The sequence below is a fragment of the Cystoisospora suis genome (genome assembly GCF_002600585.1).
Source record: "Cystoisospora suis strain Wien I chromosome Unknown contig_173, whole genome shotgun sequence".
NCBI lineage: Eukaryota > Apicomplexa > Conoidasida > Eucoccidiorida > Sarcocystidae > Cystoisospora > Cystoisospora suis.
This window is the reverse complement of record NW_027152975.1, coordinates 36,773-53,226: the sequence shown is the minus strand read 5'-3', so window position 1 is coordinate 53,226 and position 16,454 is coordinate 36,773. Positions and strand designations below refer to the sequence as shown.

General features: G+C 43.5%; 1 protein-coding gene across 1 annotated transcript in view; it reads left to right on the top strand.

Moving 5' to 3' along the window:
* The window catches only part of CSUI_000406 (uncharacterized protein), a gene marked incomplete at its 5' end in the record, with an annotated part of 31,728 nt that overhangs the window by 8,058 nt on the left and 7,216 nt on the right, over nucleotides 1–16,454 (top strand). The window contains 14 exons of the mRNA XM_068060640.1: nucleotides 377–843; nucleotides 1,851–2,536; nucleotides 3,390–3,492; nucleotides 4,614–4,659; nucleotides 5,444–6,288; nucleotides 7,144–7,694; nucleotides 8,293–8,831; nucleotides 9,436–9,587; nucleotides 10,700–10,881; nucleotides 11,208–11,450; nucleotides 12,224–12,367; nucleotides 13,952–14,033; nucleotides 14,562–15,553; nucleotides 16,086–16,259. Of these exons, the coding sequence (XP_067927384.1) occupies nucleotides 377–843; nucleotides 1,851–2,536; nucleotides 3,390–3,492; nucleotides 4,614–4,659; nucleotides 5,444–6,288; nucleotides 7,144–7,694; nucleotides 8,293–8,831; nucleotides 9,436–9,587; nucleotides 10,700–10,881; nucleotides 11,208–11,450; nucleotides 12,224–12,367; nucleotides 13,952–13,968 (3,975 nt within the window). The 3' untranslated portion in view covers nucleotides 13,969–14,033; nucleotides 14,562–15,553; nucleotides 16,086–16,259. The remainder of the gene's footprint in view (nucleotides 1–376; nucleotides 844–1,850; nucleotides 2,537–3,389; nucleotides 3,493–4,613; nucleotides 4,660–5,443; nucleotides 6,289–7,143; nucleotides 7,695–8,292; nucleotides 8,832–9,435; nucleotides 9,588–10,699; nucleotides 10,882–11,207; nucleotides 11,451–12,223; nucleotides 12,368–13,951; nucleotides 14,034–14,561; nucleotides 15,554–16,085; nucleotides 16,260–16,454) is intronic.

Below are 16,454 nucleotides of genomic sequence, written 5' to 3'. Positions count from 1 at the left end.
TATATCAAAGATTCTCCGATCCGTTCTTTGATCTGGCCTGGAGGAATGGTTTACCTTGTGACAAAGAGGTTCGATTTGCACTATTAGAAAGGTCGTGGGAGAGTAAAACAGCTTCCGAAGAATCTCTTCTCTTCACACACACATCCAACCTCTTCTTTCTCTTTCTACTTTCCTGATATACCTTGTTACGCTCTACCCGCGGTTTCTTTCTTAACACCTTCTAGATAGACGACTCTTACTGATGGCAACTCGATCTCTATCTGTCTACCGTCTTCCTGTAGGATCTGTGAAGGATCATGCTTCTTCTTTTACAGTGACGTCAATCCTCTTTTCTTCTTTTTCCTCTTCTTTCCTCTCTTCTTCTTTTCCTTCTCAGCTCTCTATTCTCACCGTCCTCCCAGTTCATAATGCATGCAGGAGCTCGAAAGCAAAATCGACGTCTCCAAAGCAACATCGGGGTAGCCTCTGGAGAGAAGAAGATGAAGAAGATGAAGAAGAAGAAGGACCTGATCATCTCAGTCTCGCGACCAACTATCTTTCTCTTTTACGCACTACTTTGCTGCAGCACGGCGGTTCTATCTTATTGAGAGAATCTTCTGTAAGGTTGAATCCCGGCGAAGAAAAGAAGAGTCCATTCTCTTCATCTTCGGATGAGACATATATCAGAGGTCAGCACATCGTCAGGAAGAACAAGAAAGACGTTTCAGAAAGAATCTCCTCACTCGACCATAGAAGAAAGAAAAGTTATCCTTGTCAGCTCAATCTTCACGGCTATCATAATAAGACACGGCGAACTCTCTTACAAGGATTACAATGCCTAGCAAACTGTCTACATCCAAACACGTAAGTCTCTTCCAAATAAGAAACTTCCTCTAACTATCCTACATATACACGTATATATAAATATATATGTATATCTATACACCAGCAAATGCATATATATATATATATGTATGGTTAGGTGCTGAAAGTGAGATAGCATAAGAAGATATCTGATTCTATATATCCATGTATATGTGTGTCTATATATGGGTAGATACATCTAGGTATTGTAAATGTCTATTTTCAAAGGAAGAGAGGGAACTAGGAGAGGCTGAAGTTCTTTCCGACTTTGTTTCTCTCTTTCGATCTTTTCTGAACCTCCGCCGAAGCTCCAAAGAGAGAGAAAGAATCAGGGGGAGAAGAAGAATTAGGGAGATGACCGGCCTTTTCCGGGTGTAAAGTATGAATGAACACGGTGCCTATCTCTCGAAAAAGATTCGGCGCATGTCTTCCATCCAGAGAAGTAAAAAGATTTCTTAGATGAAGCCTCTTCTTCAACTTTCTCTTTCTCTCTCCCGTGATGACTCTTTTTCTAGAGAAGAGCACAGGATAAGAATGAACGACAAGCTCGAGAACAAAACTCCAGTGATCTTATCATATGCACGTCAGATAACTCAGTACAGAAAGATACAAGACACATCCACCTCTTTATATAGATAGATATGTAGAGAGAGAACTGTGGATAGACTATCTCTGTAGGTTCCTTTGTAGAGATATCTCTTTGAATCCTCGTGCAGAGGATATGTTGATAGGAGATCTGCACGCGAAGGAAACTGACTATCATTCTAACTAGCAGTAATGGAGTGCTGCTGCAACAGAAGGGAAGTCCCACCTCATGCGAAGGTATTTTCCTCTTGCGTTTGTCTCTCAATCCTCTTTCTACTCCTGCGACTTCTCCTATGACTGCTTTTTATCTTTTTTGTGGGAATGCAAAGGAGCTAAGATCTTGCATGTCTCTCTTCTTCTCCTCTCGGTACATAATATAAGGTGTCTTTCTCTTGTCCTTTCTGTTTGCTTCTTTCGTATAGGAGACATGCAATCCGTCGAGCTGCATTCCATCAGATTGAAATCTTTCTTCAATATGTCTTAGATGAGAGGAGGGCAACGAAAGCCTTTCTTACATCATCCTCTTCTTGTTCAGGTGTATGTACACCTGAGCAAAAAGATGACAACAACGTAGTTCTTCCTGGTGAGAGTCGAGATCGTCTAAGGGATAAGAAAGGTCTAATTCTTTCTGATAAAACAACAGCAAGTAAAGAAAATGAGAAAGGAAAGCTTCTTCAACTTCTTCATAGCCACCAGTCTCTTTCTTCTCTCTTTCCTTTACTATGGGAATCTCGAGTCCTTTCATGGCCCAGCACACAGCGCTATGGAAACGAGAAAAGAAGAGATTTTAAGCCTCAGCAGAGGAGTGAGAAAGAGAAAGAAATGTTGACGTGGGTGGTGAAAGAAAAGGAAAAGAAGAACAGAAGATCAAGAAGGAATGAAAAGGAATCTACATCATCTCTATCCTCGTCAACAGGAGAGTCGGACGCCGATCTCCCCTCTTCAAGGGAAAGAGAAGTTTCTCGAGAGAGAGAACATGAAGAGGAGGAAGTAGAAGAAGCACTGGAAGAAAAAAGTTTACGATTGTTCAAGAAGCTACTTGACTTTGATTCAGAGAAAGAAGGAGAAGAAGAAGAATATGATACACGGAGGATAATCATGATAGATGGTTAGCCGGGTCATAAGGAAGTGTAGATACACCTCAGGCATCTAGGAAAGAAGGCTAAGAAAAAGATCTTCTTTTTTTACTTCTTCTTTCTTTATTGCTTCCCTTTCCTACCTCTTTCTTCTTCTTTTCCTCTTTTTTCTTCTCCTGTACTCTTTTCTTCCTTACTTTTTTCTTCTGTCCTTCTGCTCTCTTTCTCTTCTTCTTCACGTGCTGTACGGGCGATGGTCGATGATAGCTTCGCATGTGGTATTTGGAAATTCTTCCCTTGAGAGAGAGAAGTGCAAAGAGAGATAGGGGGAGGTCTTGGGATAAACGGACAGATCTCAACATGAAGTGTGTCTTCAAAAGTTGAGACGCAGATAGATACAACTCTTTAGATAGGTACATCTAGAATAGAGAGATAGGTCTATATAGATAGACAGATATACATAGAAGACTACAGTTAGGTACTGTCCCCTACCTGTGCACCTCTCTTTCTCTGTTGACTGTTGACTTCCGACAATGAACTATCTGGATGGATGTGTCTATCTATACCAATCTATCCATTCATCTAGTACCGTCGTCCTGTCTCTCTAACTTTCTATCTCTCCACATCTTATCTATACCGTACTTGTAAAAGGCTTCGCAAGGCATCAAGAAGAAAAAGGAAGAAGAAAAAGAAAGAAAGAACAGAGAGGAGGCAGCCCCTCTCTCACTAGCTTCCTCATCTCCTTCTCTTTCTCTCTCACTATGTATACAAATGTATCTATCTAGCCGACGTGTGCATTTTGAGCTTTCTCCCTCATCTCTTTCTTTTTTCCGCCTGTATACTTTCCTTGTGAGTTTTCTTTTCTTTTGTATCTGTCGGGTATAGCCTCTTCCGTCCTAGTGAGGGCTTTGCCTTCTCTAAGTGCAACGAGGCCTCCCTTAAGGCATCTCGATTTTCTTCTTCTATCGTCTTTTCTCTCTCATCCTAGGTGAGGTTCTCCACACACTCAAGGGAGCATCTCGGGGGATTCTCGCTAGACACCTTCATAAAAAACAGCTTCTCCTCTTTCCAACGGAAGAAAGTTGTGAAGGACTCTTCTCTTCTTCTTCTTCTCTGCTTCTTCTTCTCTGCTTCTTCTTCTTCTCTTCTTCTTCTTCTCTTCTTCTTCCGTTTCTCCGTGTCTCTCTCAGATGTTGAGGTTGTGCCCCACCGGCCTTCGTACCTTACGCCTTGCTTCTTGTCTCTCCGTATCTATAGGCTGTTTAGATACATCTATACATACAGACGGATGTGTATGATAGGCTTATGGAGAGAGTCTTATACATACCCCTGTATACAAAACAAGTGAAAGGTACCTCTCTACATGTGGATGTATTCCTATCTATATTTCTCTGTCCATAAATACGTATGAACAGATAGATGTGATGTATATGTACAGAGAGACAGCGATGCAGAGAGAGTATGGAGTGAGAGAGGGAGGGTCTCTGCAAGTCACTCTGCTAAAGTACCAGACTTCTTTCTTTCCTAGCCAATCTCTCCTTTCTATGTCTATGATCGATGAGATATACATATATATGTATATATGTACCTCAATTCATACACATGAAGGATGTAGCCTCAGAAAAGAAGAGAAAGATAACTCTAGTCTTCCTCTCTCTCTTGTTCCTCTCCTTTTCTCTAGATACCTCTCCTCTTCTTTGTGTTTTTTCGAGAGGAAAGACATCGGCAAATAAATGAGATGTATCTTATACTGTCTCCCTTCTTCTCTTTGCAGTAAATCGTCTTTCTCTCTCTCTCTCCGTGTCCCTTCATTTCTCGGAAAGAGACTGAACGAATGAATTTTCCGTCAAAAGCCTAAGAAAGAAGAAGAAGAGATTGCTTTCAAGCTGCCGACTCTCTTTCCTCGTGCCTCTTTCACCTTTTATCTTTCTTTGGTCCTTTCTATCTATCTCTCTGTGTGTCCCCTCATTGACCTTCCTCACATCCTACTGAAAAGAACTGTACAGAAAAGGAAAAGCTTTCGAGACCAAGAAAGAAGCAGGAGAACACCAGTCCTTCCTCTCTCACTCTTTCTTTCTTACTCTGTCTGTTGGCTGTGCTGGTCTGTAGGAGTCAGGAGAGCGACGCTTTACGAACTCTCGATGTCCTTGCAGATGTGAGATTTCCTCACACCGCGCCTCACAATACACATACTAACACCCACATATCAGCATGGACATACACAGACATCGGCATATACATAAATATATATATATATATGGATAGATAGATAGATGCATCTATATATGAATGTATAGATGTAGGTCTATGTCTGTATAGAGTTTGGGTGATTCGTCTCTGAATCCTGAGAAACATTATTTCATTCAGCTGCATGCCGTTATACAAGGACATCCGCGCAGATACTTCTAGAGAGAAATGCTTTCTAAGACCCGTGCTTGACTGCTTGTTATTTCTCTGTCTCTTTCTCTCTCCTCACTCATTGGAAGTTGTCTATTTCAGTATATCTTTCAATAACCTCTTCATTTTCTTCGCCTTCTTCTTCTTGTTTCTCTTCATTTCTTCTTCTTTCTTTGTTTCCTCCTTTTTTCTCTCGGGTGTAAATACAGCTCTCTGCTACGAATTCCGTCCGTCTTTTCTTGCCTTCTTTTGCTTTCCCTGTTGCTCTTCATGCTTTCTGACAACTCTTGAGGGCGGAGCATCCAACTAGTGACAGGAGGTTCTATCAAGTATCGCTCCTTAATTCACTCCAGTCCTACGGTACTTGATGACCTAATGGTATAGATCTCTATTCACACACATGCATATACATATCAGCGGAAACAAGGAGTAGTCTCGATATGGAGAAGAGCACTTCTCTTTCTATCTCTGCAAGCAAACCGAATCATTTCTCTCTTTCTCTTTCTCTATGTCTCTACCTCTCTTGCATTTGCTTTCTTCAGATCTACTTTCGAAGCCGAAATTCACACGACCGCATATCCCTTGGGAAGTCTTCTGCTTCTTCCTCATCTTCATCTTTCATCCTGAAAACTCCAAACTTCAAAGAAGAAAGAGAGAAGGAGAAATCTATTGAAAAGCAACAAGAAGAAAAGTCTCTTCCTTCCCCCTCTCCCTCTGTAGATGCTAACGAGAGGGAGAGAGACGATCTCCAGAACTCTTATCTGCATCATGTACATACACAAGACAGAATTCTTTCTTTACTTGTGCATGCAGCTGAGAGATCTCCAGCTCTTCGAGAAGGAGAGAATGCCCCGAGTGCTTTTCTATGCTGGGTGAAAGGCTTCTTTTCTAGAGAGAGTAGTTCCTCTGCTTTCTCAGAGAAGAACATTACCGACCTCCAAGAAAGAAAGAAGAAGGAAGCAAACAATAGTGAAGGAAAGAGTCGACAGGAGGGATACTGGAATGAGTCTGGAGATGGAGAAGGCCTGAGGCTTTCTGCTAGGGAAGACAGTGAAAGAAGAAAGAGTGAGAGGAATCATCTTCCCACGGTGCATGCAGCGACCAAGATTCTTCACTTGATGGAAAGAAGAAGAGAAACGAGAAGTCAACAGAGAGAAGAGGAAGAAGCTAGGGTCCGGAGGTATTATAGTGAAGAGAAACGAGTTGATCTGAATGAGAACAGGCCTAGATTGAGGCGGGCCATGAGGGACAGTAGGAAGGACAGGAAGAGAGAAGAAGAAGAAGGTGAAGAAGACTTCTTAATGAAAGAGTTCCGAGCTCTATGTGTCGAATATGCATCTCGCTATCCTTCTTCTTCTTCTTCTTTTTCATCTTATTCTCCTAGCGAGTGAGACTTTCTATGAAGATTTTACATGGAGTGTGAGAGAGACGTTGCCCGGTCTATATCAACACAGGCTGAGAAGATCCCGACAGGTCTCCGAGCTGATCTGTCTCAACGTATCATTCGTATACATAGATATGCGACACCAAGACAAAAAGATAGAATGATCTATAGAGATAGAGAGAAAGACAGAAGTCTATAGGGATACATTTCTTCCTCGAAAAGGAAGTGAGGAATCTTATCTAGAAGAGAAGTCCCCTCGGACTTGCGTGAGGAGACGGGTGTCTTGTGTAGAGGATCCCAGTACTTGTATATCTCTCTACGGAGACACTTAGATGAAGTGTTGTATGTACACCCCATCGATATAGATGCACGACATGAGTTCTATCTAGATTCTCTGTAGCGATCAAGATACTTACGTCAATCTCAAGCCATCTATCTGCCTTACCATGGTATATTCAGATAGATTTGTAGATGTGCCCGATACACGTATCTTCTCCGTGTCTGAAGTATCTTCTATCAGGTTTTCTTTCTCTTTTTATCTCTCTCTAGTTTTCTCCTTTTTCTCTGTCTTCATATATAAGATCAAGTGTGTATACACCTTCCTTCCCACCCTTCTCCACTATTTCTCCAAACAGTCTTTGTTCTTTTTCATCCTCACCTTGATCCCTATCTGAAGAGAGTCAGCAGGCTTCCCCTCGGATATCTTTTGCATATATCTCACCCACTCTAGGAAAGAACTTTCTCCTCCAGAGTGGAGCTCCTACGTCTCTTTCTGAACTCGATCTTCAACTTCTCTTCCCCACTACTCAGACAGTAAAGGGTATAAGCATGACAAGAGTGGCATTATGTGTTGCATAGAGAACAAGGAAGAAGAAGAAGAAGAAGAGAGAAAAGTGCAAGCAAAGACAGAAGCCATGAAGAGGAAGATCAGAAGCGACCCCTCACCAACAAAGAGAGGCCGTTGCAGCGACAGGGACATCGTGAGAGCTCTAGTCTTCTTCTCCTTCCGTCGTCTTCTTTTTCTATCTCCGGCGAGGCTGATACTCGTGCATATCCTTCAACGAACCACGAGGAAGGTGAAGATACACCGCGGCGGTCATCTGAGCAAAGAGAAGAAGCGACAATGAACGAGATGAAGAAGAACGAGAGAAGAGAAGGAGAAGAAGATGGAGAGAAGGGGAAAGATTCTTCCGCTTTTCTTCCTTGCACTTCGACAGAGGAGTCTTGTGAGGAAATTCTTTCTGCTGGGAAGGAACGTTGTCTCGATGTTTCACTAAGAGGAAGAGAAGAGCGAGGAGGAGGAGGAAGAAGAGAAGAACATGAGGGAATTGGAGAAGAAAAAGACAAGGGAAGAAGAATCTCAAACAGGAGTGAGGAGAAGTGTCTTGACAAGAAAAAGGAGAAAGTATGTAAGGGTGAAACAAGCAAGCAAACAGAAAAACGAACAAGAGGCCGATAGGAGAGCACAAGAGTGTTTCTGAAAGGCGCAGAGGTGTATATACACCCCGCAATCGACTTGTCACTGTCAGGGTTCACTAAAGTCGATTCAGACTCTTCTCACCAGAGAAGATGATTAAGCGATATAAAGAAAATATGAAGATTATACCCCCCTTTCGCCAGTTTAGTCGAAAGACTCCTCGAGCACATGAGGGGACTTGAGAATACAGTAGAACTAGCATTTCGACTTGGGTGTACATACACCCGATCACGCCGATACTGTCATGGAGTGCTTTCACTCGCCAGAGCTTCCGGTAGAAAATGAATTTTAGAAAACATCTTTTTCTTCCTAAAGTGGAGAGACCACCCCCCGCGTTACAAGATAAAGGAGAGAAGACTATCAAAGCACGAGCAATTCCTTTTATCGTTCTTTCAGTTCTTCTTCTTCTTCTTCTCATTTTTCCTCTTCTACTCTTTCTTTCTTATAGTATCCTTTGCCTATACTTCTCCATTCCATCTAGGAGACGTCTTCTCCTCCTTCTTCTTCGTCATCTTTTTCTTTCTCTGTAGTTCTACTGGAGCTACTCCAGGAGCTTCTCATCCAAGTCCCTCCGTCAGTAGCAGCGCCAACAACTTCTCTCTCTCTTTCTCTTCTTCACATCTCTCGCTCTCACTTCACCCCTCTCTCTCTTCTCTCTCTTTCTTCCGTCTATACGGAAAACACTATACTGAGACCAGATCTGAAGTTCTCCATCATTCTTCTCCTCTCTTCTTCTTCATTGTTTTACTTGTTTCTTTCTGGCACCTCCCTTGTCTCACAGGAGACAGAGAAGGACAGCCCTCGGCACGTCGATGCTGCGAGAGGTAGACGGGCGGACTCGTACGTCGATGTTGAAGTTCAAGAAGTCGGGGAAGAAGAAGTGAAGGAGAAGAAGAAAAAGACGAGACAGTCTGGGAAAGAGAACAAGCAGGGAGGAGAAGAAGAAGAAGGAGTAGAGAAACAATACGAGATGGACTCGAAGGCAGAAGAAGAAGAAGAATGCCGACTTGTGCTTCGATGCTTTAAATCGACGTTAGATCGACTATTTGGTCTCCTTCTAAAACACCAGGTATTTATTCTCCTTACTTTCTTCTTTCTTGTCATTAACGTCTTCTTCTCTTCTTTTCGAATCTACGACGATCACTCGTCTTCTCTTCTTATCTCTTTCCGAGCTCGTTTTTCCAAACCGCCTCTACTTCAAGCACAAGCGGACTCTTTCACACTTGCAGAAAGAAAGAGCTCTTCATGAAAGGGAATTAAAGCTTCTTTCCCCTCTCTTTGCACTGGTCTTCTGTCTTCTCTTTCATTTCTGTTTTCTCCCTTCTATCCCTTCAGACAATTCCAACTGAAGCGTGCCTTGTACTTTCCGCCTCTACGCCGAACGTCCGTTCTTACCATCTACATATGTATAGACATGTATACATATACATACACGTATAGACCTGTCTTTAAGCTACACGTATCTGTAAAACATATATACTCTCCACGTATGTATGTCGTAGGCTCTGGCCCAGCATCTCCGTGGAGATAAGTGACTGATGTGATGGTGCATGAGCAAAAGAAGTATAGGCATAGATAAAGAAGTCGATTCTGCAGATGTCTTTGTAGACATTCTCTCCCTTGGCTACTTCCTTCTATCTCATGCAGTCATGTTTCTTGCCGTCTTTCTTCAGATGAGAGAGACGGGAGAAGAGAAAGACTTTCTTTGTTTCTCAAGCTCGATCATACCTCGCGTTTTAGAGGCCTTTAATCTGCCTAAGGATTGCGACACCCGGTCGCACCTCCTTCACATCTATCGTCTCCTCAAGCATACAGAGAAACAGATGTAAGAAAGGGGCAAGAGACCAAGAGAAAAGTCTTGCGAAGAAAACAGGAGAAAAGAACCAGAAAAGACAGGAGAAGCCAAGATGGAGAATGCCAAGAAAGAGAAAGAAAAGATGAGATAGGACAAGAGAAGAAGTGAAGGAGCTTTTCTGTTCTCTCATCTTCTCCTCATTGTCGGTGCTTAGCTTCACTCATGTTTTCGCAGGTGTCTGAGACATTGACAGTTCAAGAGAGAGAAAGGCAGAGAGAGAGAGATACTCAGAGAAATGTAGAGATATCTCTACACACACACTTAGATAGCTAGCTTACATATAGACCAAAGATAGATAGGTAGAGTAGAGAGAGATAAAAAGATAGATACATAGATAGACTAACGAGAGAGAGCTGAGTGAATAGACAGAGAACATAGATAAGCAGACAGATAGGTGAGTAGAGAGGTAGATACATAGGTTGCTAGATAGAGACAGTCTCTTGTGAAATCTCTTGCTTATAAGAAAGCGATGAATAGAAGCCTTTGAAGTCGAAGAAACCCCACATATCTTGTTGTGATGACAAGGAGGGAGACAGGGGGAATCTCGTACAATCGATTATCTCATAGGACTTCTCTATCTCTCTATGTGATCTCTTGCTTTTCTACACTTTGTCTATTCCCTTCCTTCGCTTCTTTCCTGCCTTTCCTAGAGGCTCACGAGACACGACTAACCTGTAGATAAAGATCTCTGGTGGAGGCATCTACTTCTTGAAAGTGAGAGATAAAGTCATCTATTGCAACAACATAACTCTCCGAAGAGAATAAGAGATAGACGAGATGAGGAGACACCTTGTCCACTGAGATATAAAACGTAGACACCCCGACGACTCTCTCCCTCTATATATGTACCTGTGTGTATATGTACCTATAAATATATATATATGTAAATATGTATATGTGTATGTATGTATTTATGGATCTATGTATATGTACCTATGTAAATATATATGTATGTACCCGTGTGTATATGTGTATACGTATATATGTATGTATATTTCTGTAGGCATCTCAGGGACTGAGGACACGAATGCTTTGTTCCTGCGAGGCTTTTCCGTTTGCCTCTTCTTTTTCTTTTTCTGAAGGCTCTCTAGATTTCCAGTAGAAAAGCGACCGATGCATGCAAGGAGAGAGGGAGAAAGAGAGGATGAAAGCGAAGCGCTCAAAACTGTCGAAAGTCGCGGGGGTTTCTCTACGCCTAGTGCATTGTCAAGAGAAGAACTGGATTTCTTCATTTCTCAATTGTCTTTCTCACCTCTCTTAACAGGTAAGAGGAGATCAATCGACACTTTGGTCTCTTCTTCTTCTTTCTTTTCTTCTTTCTTCTCATTCTTTCCACGCTTGCTAAAACACACGGGGTACTGAAGTCTTTCATGTACGAGGGTGGACAACACGTACATACCATATCGAAGCTTTATATACGTGCACCCATAGACATATATATATATATATATCCATATATCTATGTGTATGTCATTTCTAGTTAAGGCAGCTATCTACCCTAAGACACTTCCCTCACCCTTTCACTCTACATATATATAGATAGATATAGACCTAAAGTGAGTACCGTTCTTCTTTCTCTAGCTTCTTCAGATTCGCCTGGTCAACTCGCCAAGAAGACAAAGAAGGAGAGTCTGTCAAGGACCCTGAACGACGTAGGAAAGAGACAAGAAAGAAAAAGAGAAGAGGAAGAGGAAGAAGAAGGGAAAGAGAAAGATGTAAAGCAAAGACAAAGCCGAGAAGGAGGAGGTGGTTCCTGTCTATCATCACGGCTAAAGACACAAAGATCTCAAGAGCTTCTTTCCTTTCTTCAGAGATTGAAGCTCCAGAAAGAAGGTAGCCTAGACACTCTCTCTCTTTATCTCCCTAGAATAGTCTGTTCGATAGAAAAAGCCTTTTCTTCTCCTTCTTCTCTTTAGCAAATCAACGATATCTTCTGCTTCCCGCTTGCTTCATACAGATGGCCCTCTGTATGAAGAAGAAGTAGAAGAAAGAGAAGACTATGTCCAGAATGGATGGACATTATCTTCTTTTTCTTCTGGAGAGCTAGCGAAAGTCGTTCTCCTTTCTTTTCAGCCCCAAGAAAGCTTCATAGAACGTAGAACGAATATGTAGTAGACTCTTGTTTCTTCTGTTTCCTTCTTGACATGTTTCTCGGTCCCTTCTCCTTTAAAGTTCTGTAAAGGTATATAGAGATAGCAGGTGCCTGACTGGACTTCGGCTATCGAGAGGGATAGATAAGTGAATCGAAAGATCAATCAAAGACAGATAGGCAGACTGGCTATAGATTGACTGAAGGTAGATGGTTGGTAGGTAAGTAGATCGATGAACCATAAACAGATTGAAGATAGATGCAGGATGATATGCAGATATACTACAGATAGATCCTTTATAGAGATACGTAGATAAACTAAGGATAGATAGCGGAGAGGCAAGTGGATAGATTGAGATAGATATCCAGATAGATAGACATAAAGCTTGAATCTCCGTGTAGGGGTATGTGGGTTTGTTTTCCCATGTATGTATGAATATGTCTGTCTGTATGTATGCATGGCTGTCTGTATGTCTGTATGCAAGTATGCATGTATGTATGTCTTTCTGTGTATTAGATCAAGCACAGAGTTGGTTTTCATCATTGAGAAGTCTAGCAAGTCAAGACGAGAGAAGATTATCTCGCTATCTTCTTCAACAAGAGATAGAGTTGATTAACGACGTCCTTGGCCGAGGACTCCTACCTGCGTATCTCCCTCAAGGTAACTGAATGAGCTAAGAAGAAGAAGAAAACTTAACCTACTGCCTTTAGATGAAGCAAGGGGATGATACGAAAGAGACTTGCGAGAGGAGAGAGTTCCTTCACAACTTCTTACCGGCAAGAATACAAACCTTAGATGGGAGTCTTTTTCCATGGGCACGTACAAGAGAAGGACAGGCGTATGTTCCACGGCTACCTTTTCTTTCTTATCTGCAAACCGGCAGTGATACTTAACGCTTTTCCGCTAGGTAGCTAGCTTGTTATGGAGTTCTATAGCTCTGTCTTTACTTCACGTATGAATAGACTACCAGGAAGAATTGTGTAGAGAATGGGGCTGGGCTGCTGTTTCTCATTCTCTTTTCAAGGAGACGGAGAAATAGAACGGCAGAGGAGATGTCTTCACTGGGGAGGGTGGCTATCTCCTCATACCAAGACATCTCTGGTAATTCTGGGTCGTCGTTGAGAAGATAGGAGAAACACGCCTCCGCACGAAAGAAGAATCGAGATAAACATCCTTGGGGTAAAGACATTCATCTACATTTAAGAGGAAGAAAGAAAGACACCTTCTCGCTCTCTGTCTCTCTCTATATATACATACGCAGTGGTACTACGCAATACATGTTAGATAGTGGATGTACATGTATAAATATACATTGGTATCGATAGATACAAATGGCTATGTGACAAATACGTGTAAGTATACACATGTATGTGTCCACGTGTACGTATAGAGAGAGGACGGAGAATTCTTGTTGATCTCCTTTTCTTCAACCCCCCTCAGGGGTTTCTCTGAGTCCCGTGTGTGTAGAGAAGTCTATAGTTTCATTCGCTCTTCTTGTCATGAACAGGAGTTGTGATCGGACAGAAGAAAATCAAGACCGCGGAAGGAAGAGAGAGGATTGTACTGTAAGAAGAGTGTCATGCCTCAATAAAGTGTGGAGAATCGTAGCAGCAAAAATGTGTCGACTTGCAGTATTTGAAAGAATAAAGGCGAAGGCTTTTCAGCTGTTTGTCATACCACTAGTTGACTAGCCAAGCAAAAGACTAAAAAGAAGACTCGCGCTGCACCCCTAACTGAAAGGAACAGTCGTTGAAATGCTGGAGACATATCTAGTGTGGTAAATCTTGAAGAGGAGGAGAAGGAAAAGGAGACAGAAGAGGAGAGAAACGTCCTTCAAGAACTCTTGCAGGATGTGAAGAGAGAAACAAAGAAAAGCCCTACTGGCTTTCTACAGACTTGTCCAGAGGATTTACGAGGATACTCGAAGAAGAGAATAGACTGATGAGGACCAGATTTAGAGGAGGTGTATGTACATACGAAAGGGTTGCACGGCTCTGCTTCAATGTTCGATTGAGTGTTGCTAACGATTCATTAGAGACGAGAGTATATCTTCCATGCACGTATACCTAAGTCTACATCATATGGAAAGAAAGGAAGAAGACAGAAGCGAGAGGCATGATGCATAGAGACACAAGAAAGCTCAAGTATGGAAATGGACTGACGCGAGAGGGGTTGCGTGGTAGATGATAGATGAAAAAGTCTTGTCACTCTCTTTTGCCTGTTGATTTTCTGGTGTGTGTACAGTCGAGCGCAGCTGGTAAAGCGAAATTGTCAAGACAAGAGTCGAGATAACGAATCCGGGGGTGAAAGGGAAAACGCCGGCACCGTAAGATTCTAGAGAAATCATTACAGAGAGAACAGGGTTTGAGATATATAAAAGAGCTTACATAGTTCTTCTCTTTCTCGCTTCTTGTGTCGTTTAAATAGAGGAAAGTCACCTTCGTTTCTAGGCGCTCGTAAACTGACCGAATCGAAACTCTCCAGTGCTTTCCTCTTTCTTCGTTAGCTCTCCAGTGGAGCGCCCGGGGAGATGGAAAGACAGGGATCCAGTCGAGGTTTTTGTGTCATTCCTTCGTAACCAGTAAGAGATGGTATCCCGCTAGGTTAGAGAAAGTCTTTCTTTTGATGTCACCGCCGAACGACCACCCTAACAGAATGTTCCCTCCGCGAAGACAGGAATGGCTCTTGGAGACCAGGGAGACACATAACTTAAGGAACCACTGTGCCTAAGAGAAACGCCAAGAGCACAGTTTGAGTTAGTGGATGTCTATGTAGTATACGATAATTCATCTAATATATGTCTTGCAGCTTTTGCAAGAGTGTGAATCTGTTGTTTTGTCTCTTTCTTTCTCAGTCTTCATCCAGTATAGAGATCTCCACTTCTTCCTCCTCTTCCCCTTGGACACACCAGCGACAGCCCTCGCCCCCGAGGCCACCGTCTACCTCTCGCCGTCACCGCACCCTAAGCAGACGCCGGAGTATAGACCGAGCACCCGAGCATCGTTCCTTCGATTCAGTTAAGCTTCAGAGTAAAAGAGATTGCGTAAGAGGGCCACTCCCAAGAGACAGCGGCATCAATAGAAGATCTAGAGCCAGGGATAGCTCATTTACACGAGCGAGGTGCCAGTATGAAAGAGGAAGAAGTTGCGAGGTTGTTTTTTCCACTCCGGATTACTCGGTAACCGGGAGAAGAGGCGCAAGCGTCGCGAGCAATGACCGCCGTCGTCATAGACTTGAAGAGGAAGCAGAAGGACCTCGCAAGCTCTTCTATTCACCAGGGTCGAATGCTGCAGCATGGCTAGAAGGCGGCTGTGGAACTCCAGTGAAGACACAGAGAGATAAACAGTTCATCGAGGAAAACGAACCTGTGGAGAAGAGACGGGGAGAATATGAGGTTCGTTGAACTGAAGGACCGTCTGGTCTGACGTCAATCATGTCTTTTGAGACCGGCTAGATGATCTACGGTACTACCTGATCACCACTATTATTCTCCCTTTCATAGCAGGCACAGGCGAGGGCTCTACTTCACTGCGATGTCGCAGCGCCCCTTTCTCGTATGTCTCAGCCACATATAGCTCTCCACCAGCCATGCACTCGGACCGGCAGTGATCCTTACGTCCCGACTTTTCTGCCCTACGAACCGTCTCTTCACTTCGGGAGCTGCTCCTCTTCAGCCTCAGAGCCAGTCCAAACTCTGTGGAGTACCATCGTGCGAGGAAAGACACAATGTGTAAAAGCCGAATTCCCCAGGAACACGCACTCGCCATGGGGAAAGATCGATATCTTTGCTTCTTCTCGCCCACAACAGAATTGTGCCATGAAGGGGGGAGTGACCGCACATTGTAGGTAAGAGATCATGCCGAGAGAGATCCGAGAGATGGGTACAAAACTTTTAGCTGCATAGGGAGAGGTGCTAACTTAGCCAAGAGTTTATCCGGTGAGAGAGAGGCGGCAAACAATCCCCTATCGGAGCTTCCGGGTGCATGAGAGGCACGGTCCTTCTCCTATACTAGGCCGGTTGCCGTACCTGCTCTGTGCCCGTGACCGGAGACAATTAGAAGCCAGACTACGGGCACACCAGAGTATTCTTCCCGGCTGGTGAACAGATATCAGATTTTATTGTTCTGGTCATCCCGCTGTAGTTGACTTCCCCTCACACCAGACGAAGGATGGCATACACCCATGCTTGAAGTGAAGAAAAGAAAGCTCGCCCCCACCCCTGTAACGAAATGACAAGACATGAATGCCGTGCTTAGTCTCCTGGTTCCGCGTGAGCATCACACATCGACGCCAGGTCCAATTGTAAAGCCTTCAGGTGCCTTGACTGTCCTTGTAACTTATGGCGACTTTATCCTTCGGTGCATGACGCTCTGCCCAGGCTGAGGAAAAAGCGCTCCTGGAAGAGGAGCGTCAGGAGGAATCGAACTTCCGAAGCCGGGAGCTTCGCCGCAAACACCTTGCCCAGCTAAAAACAGAACTTCAAGTAAAGCTAACTACGGCTTTTAAGAGTGACTTATCCAAAGATCGGAAAGACTTTACCGACTACCGAACTGTAAGTCGGTTGATCGGATCCACGGTGCCGTCATATTTCCTGTGTTTCGTCGCAGTCTGCTTGCTCTTCGCTGCCGGCAGCCTTCAGTCTCGGGTTTAGGGTCTAGGATTTAGGGTTTGCCCGTTTCATCTGTCCTTTCACGACCAAGCACGCTTTTGAAGACACTCCAGTTCTGTTTTGTGCGTCTCTTTCACG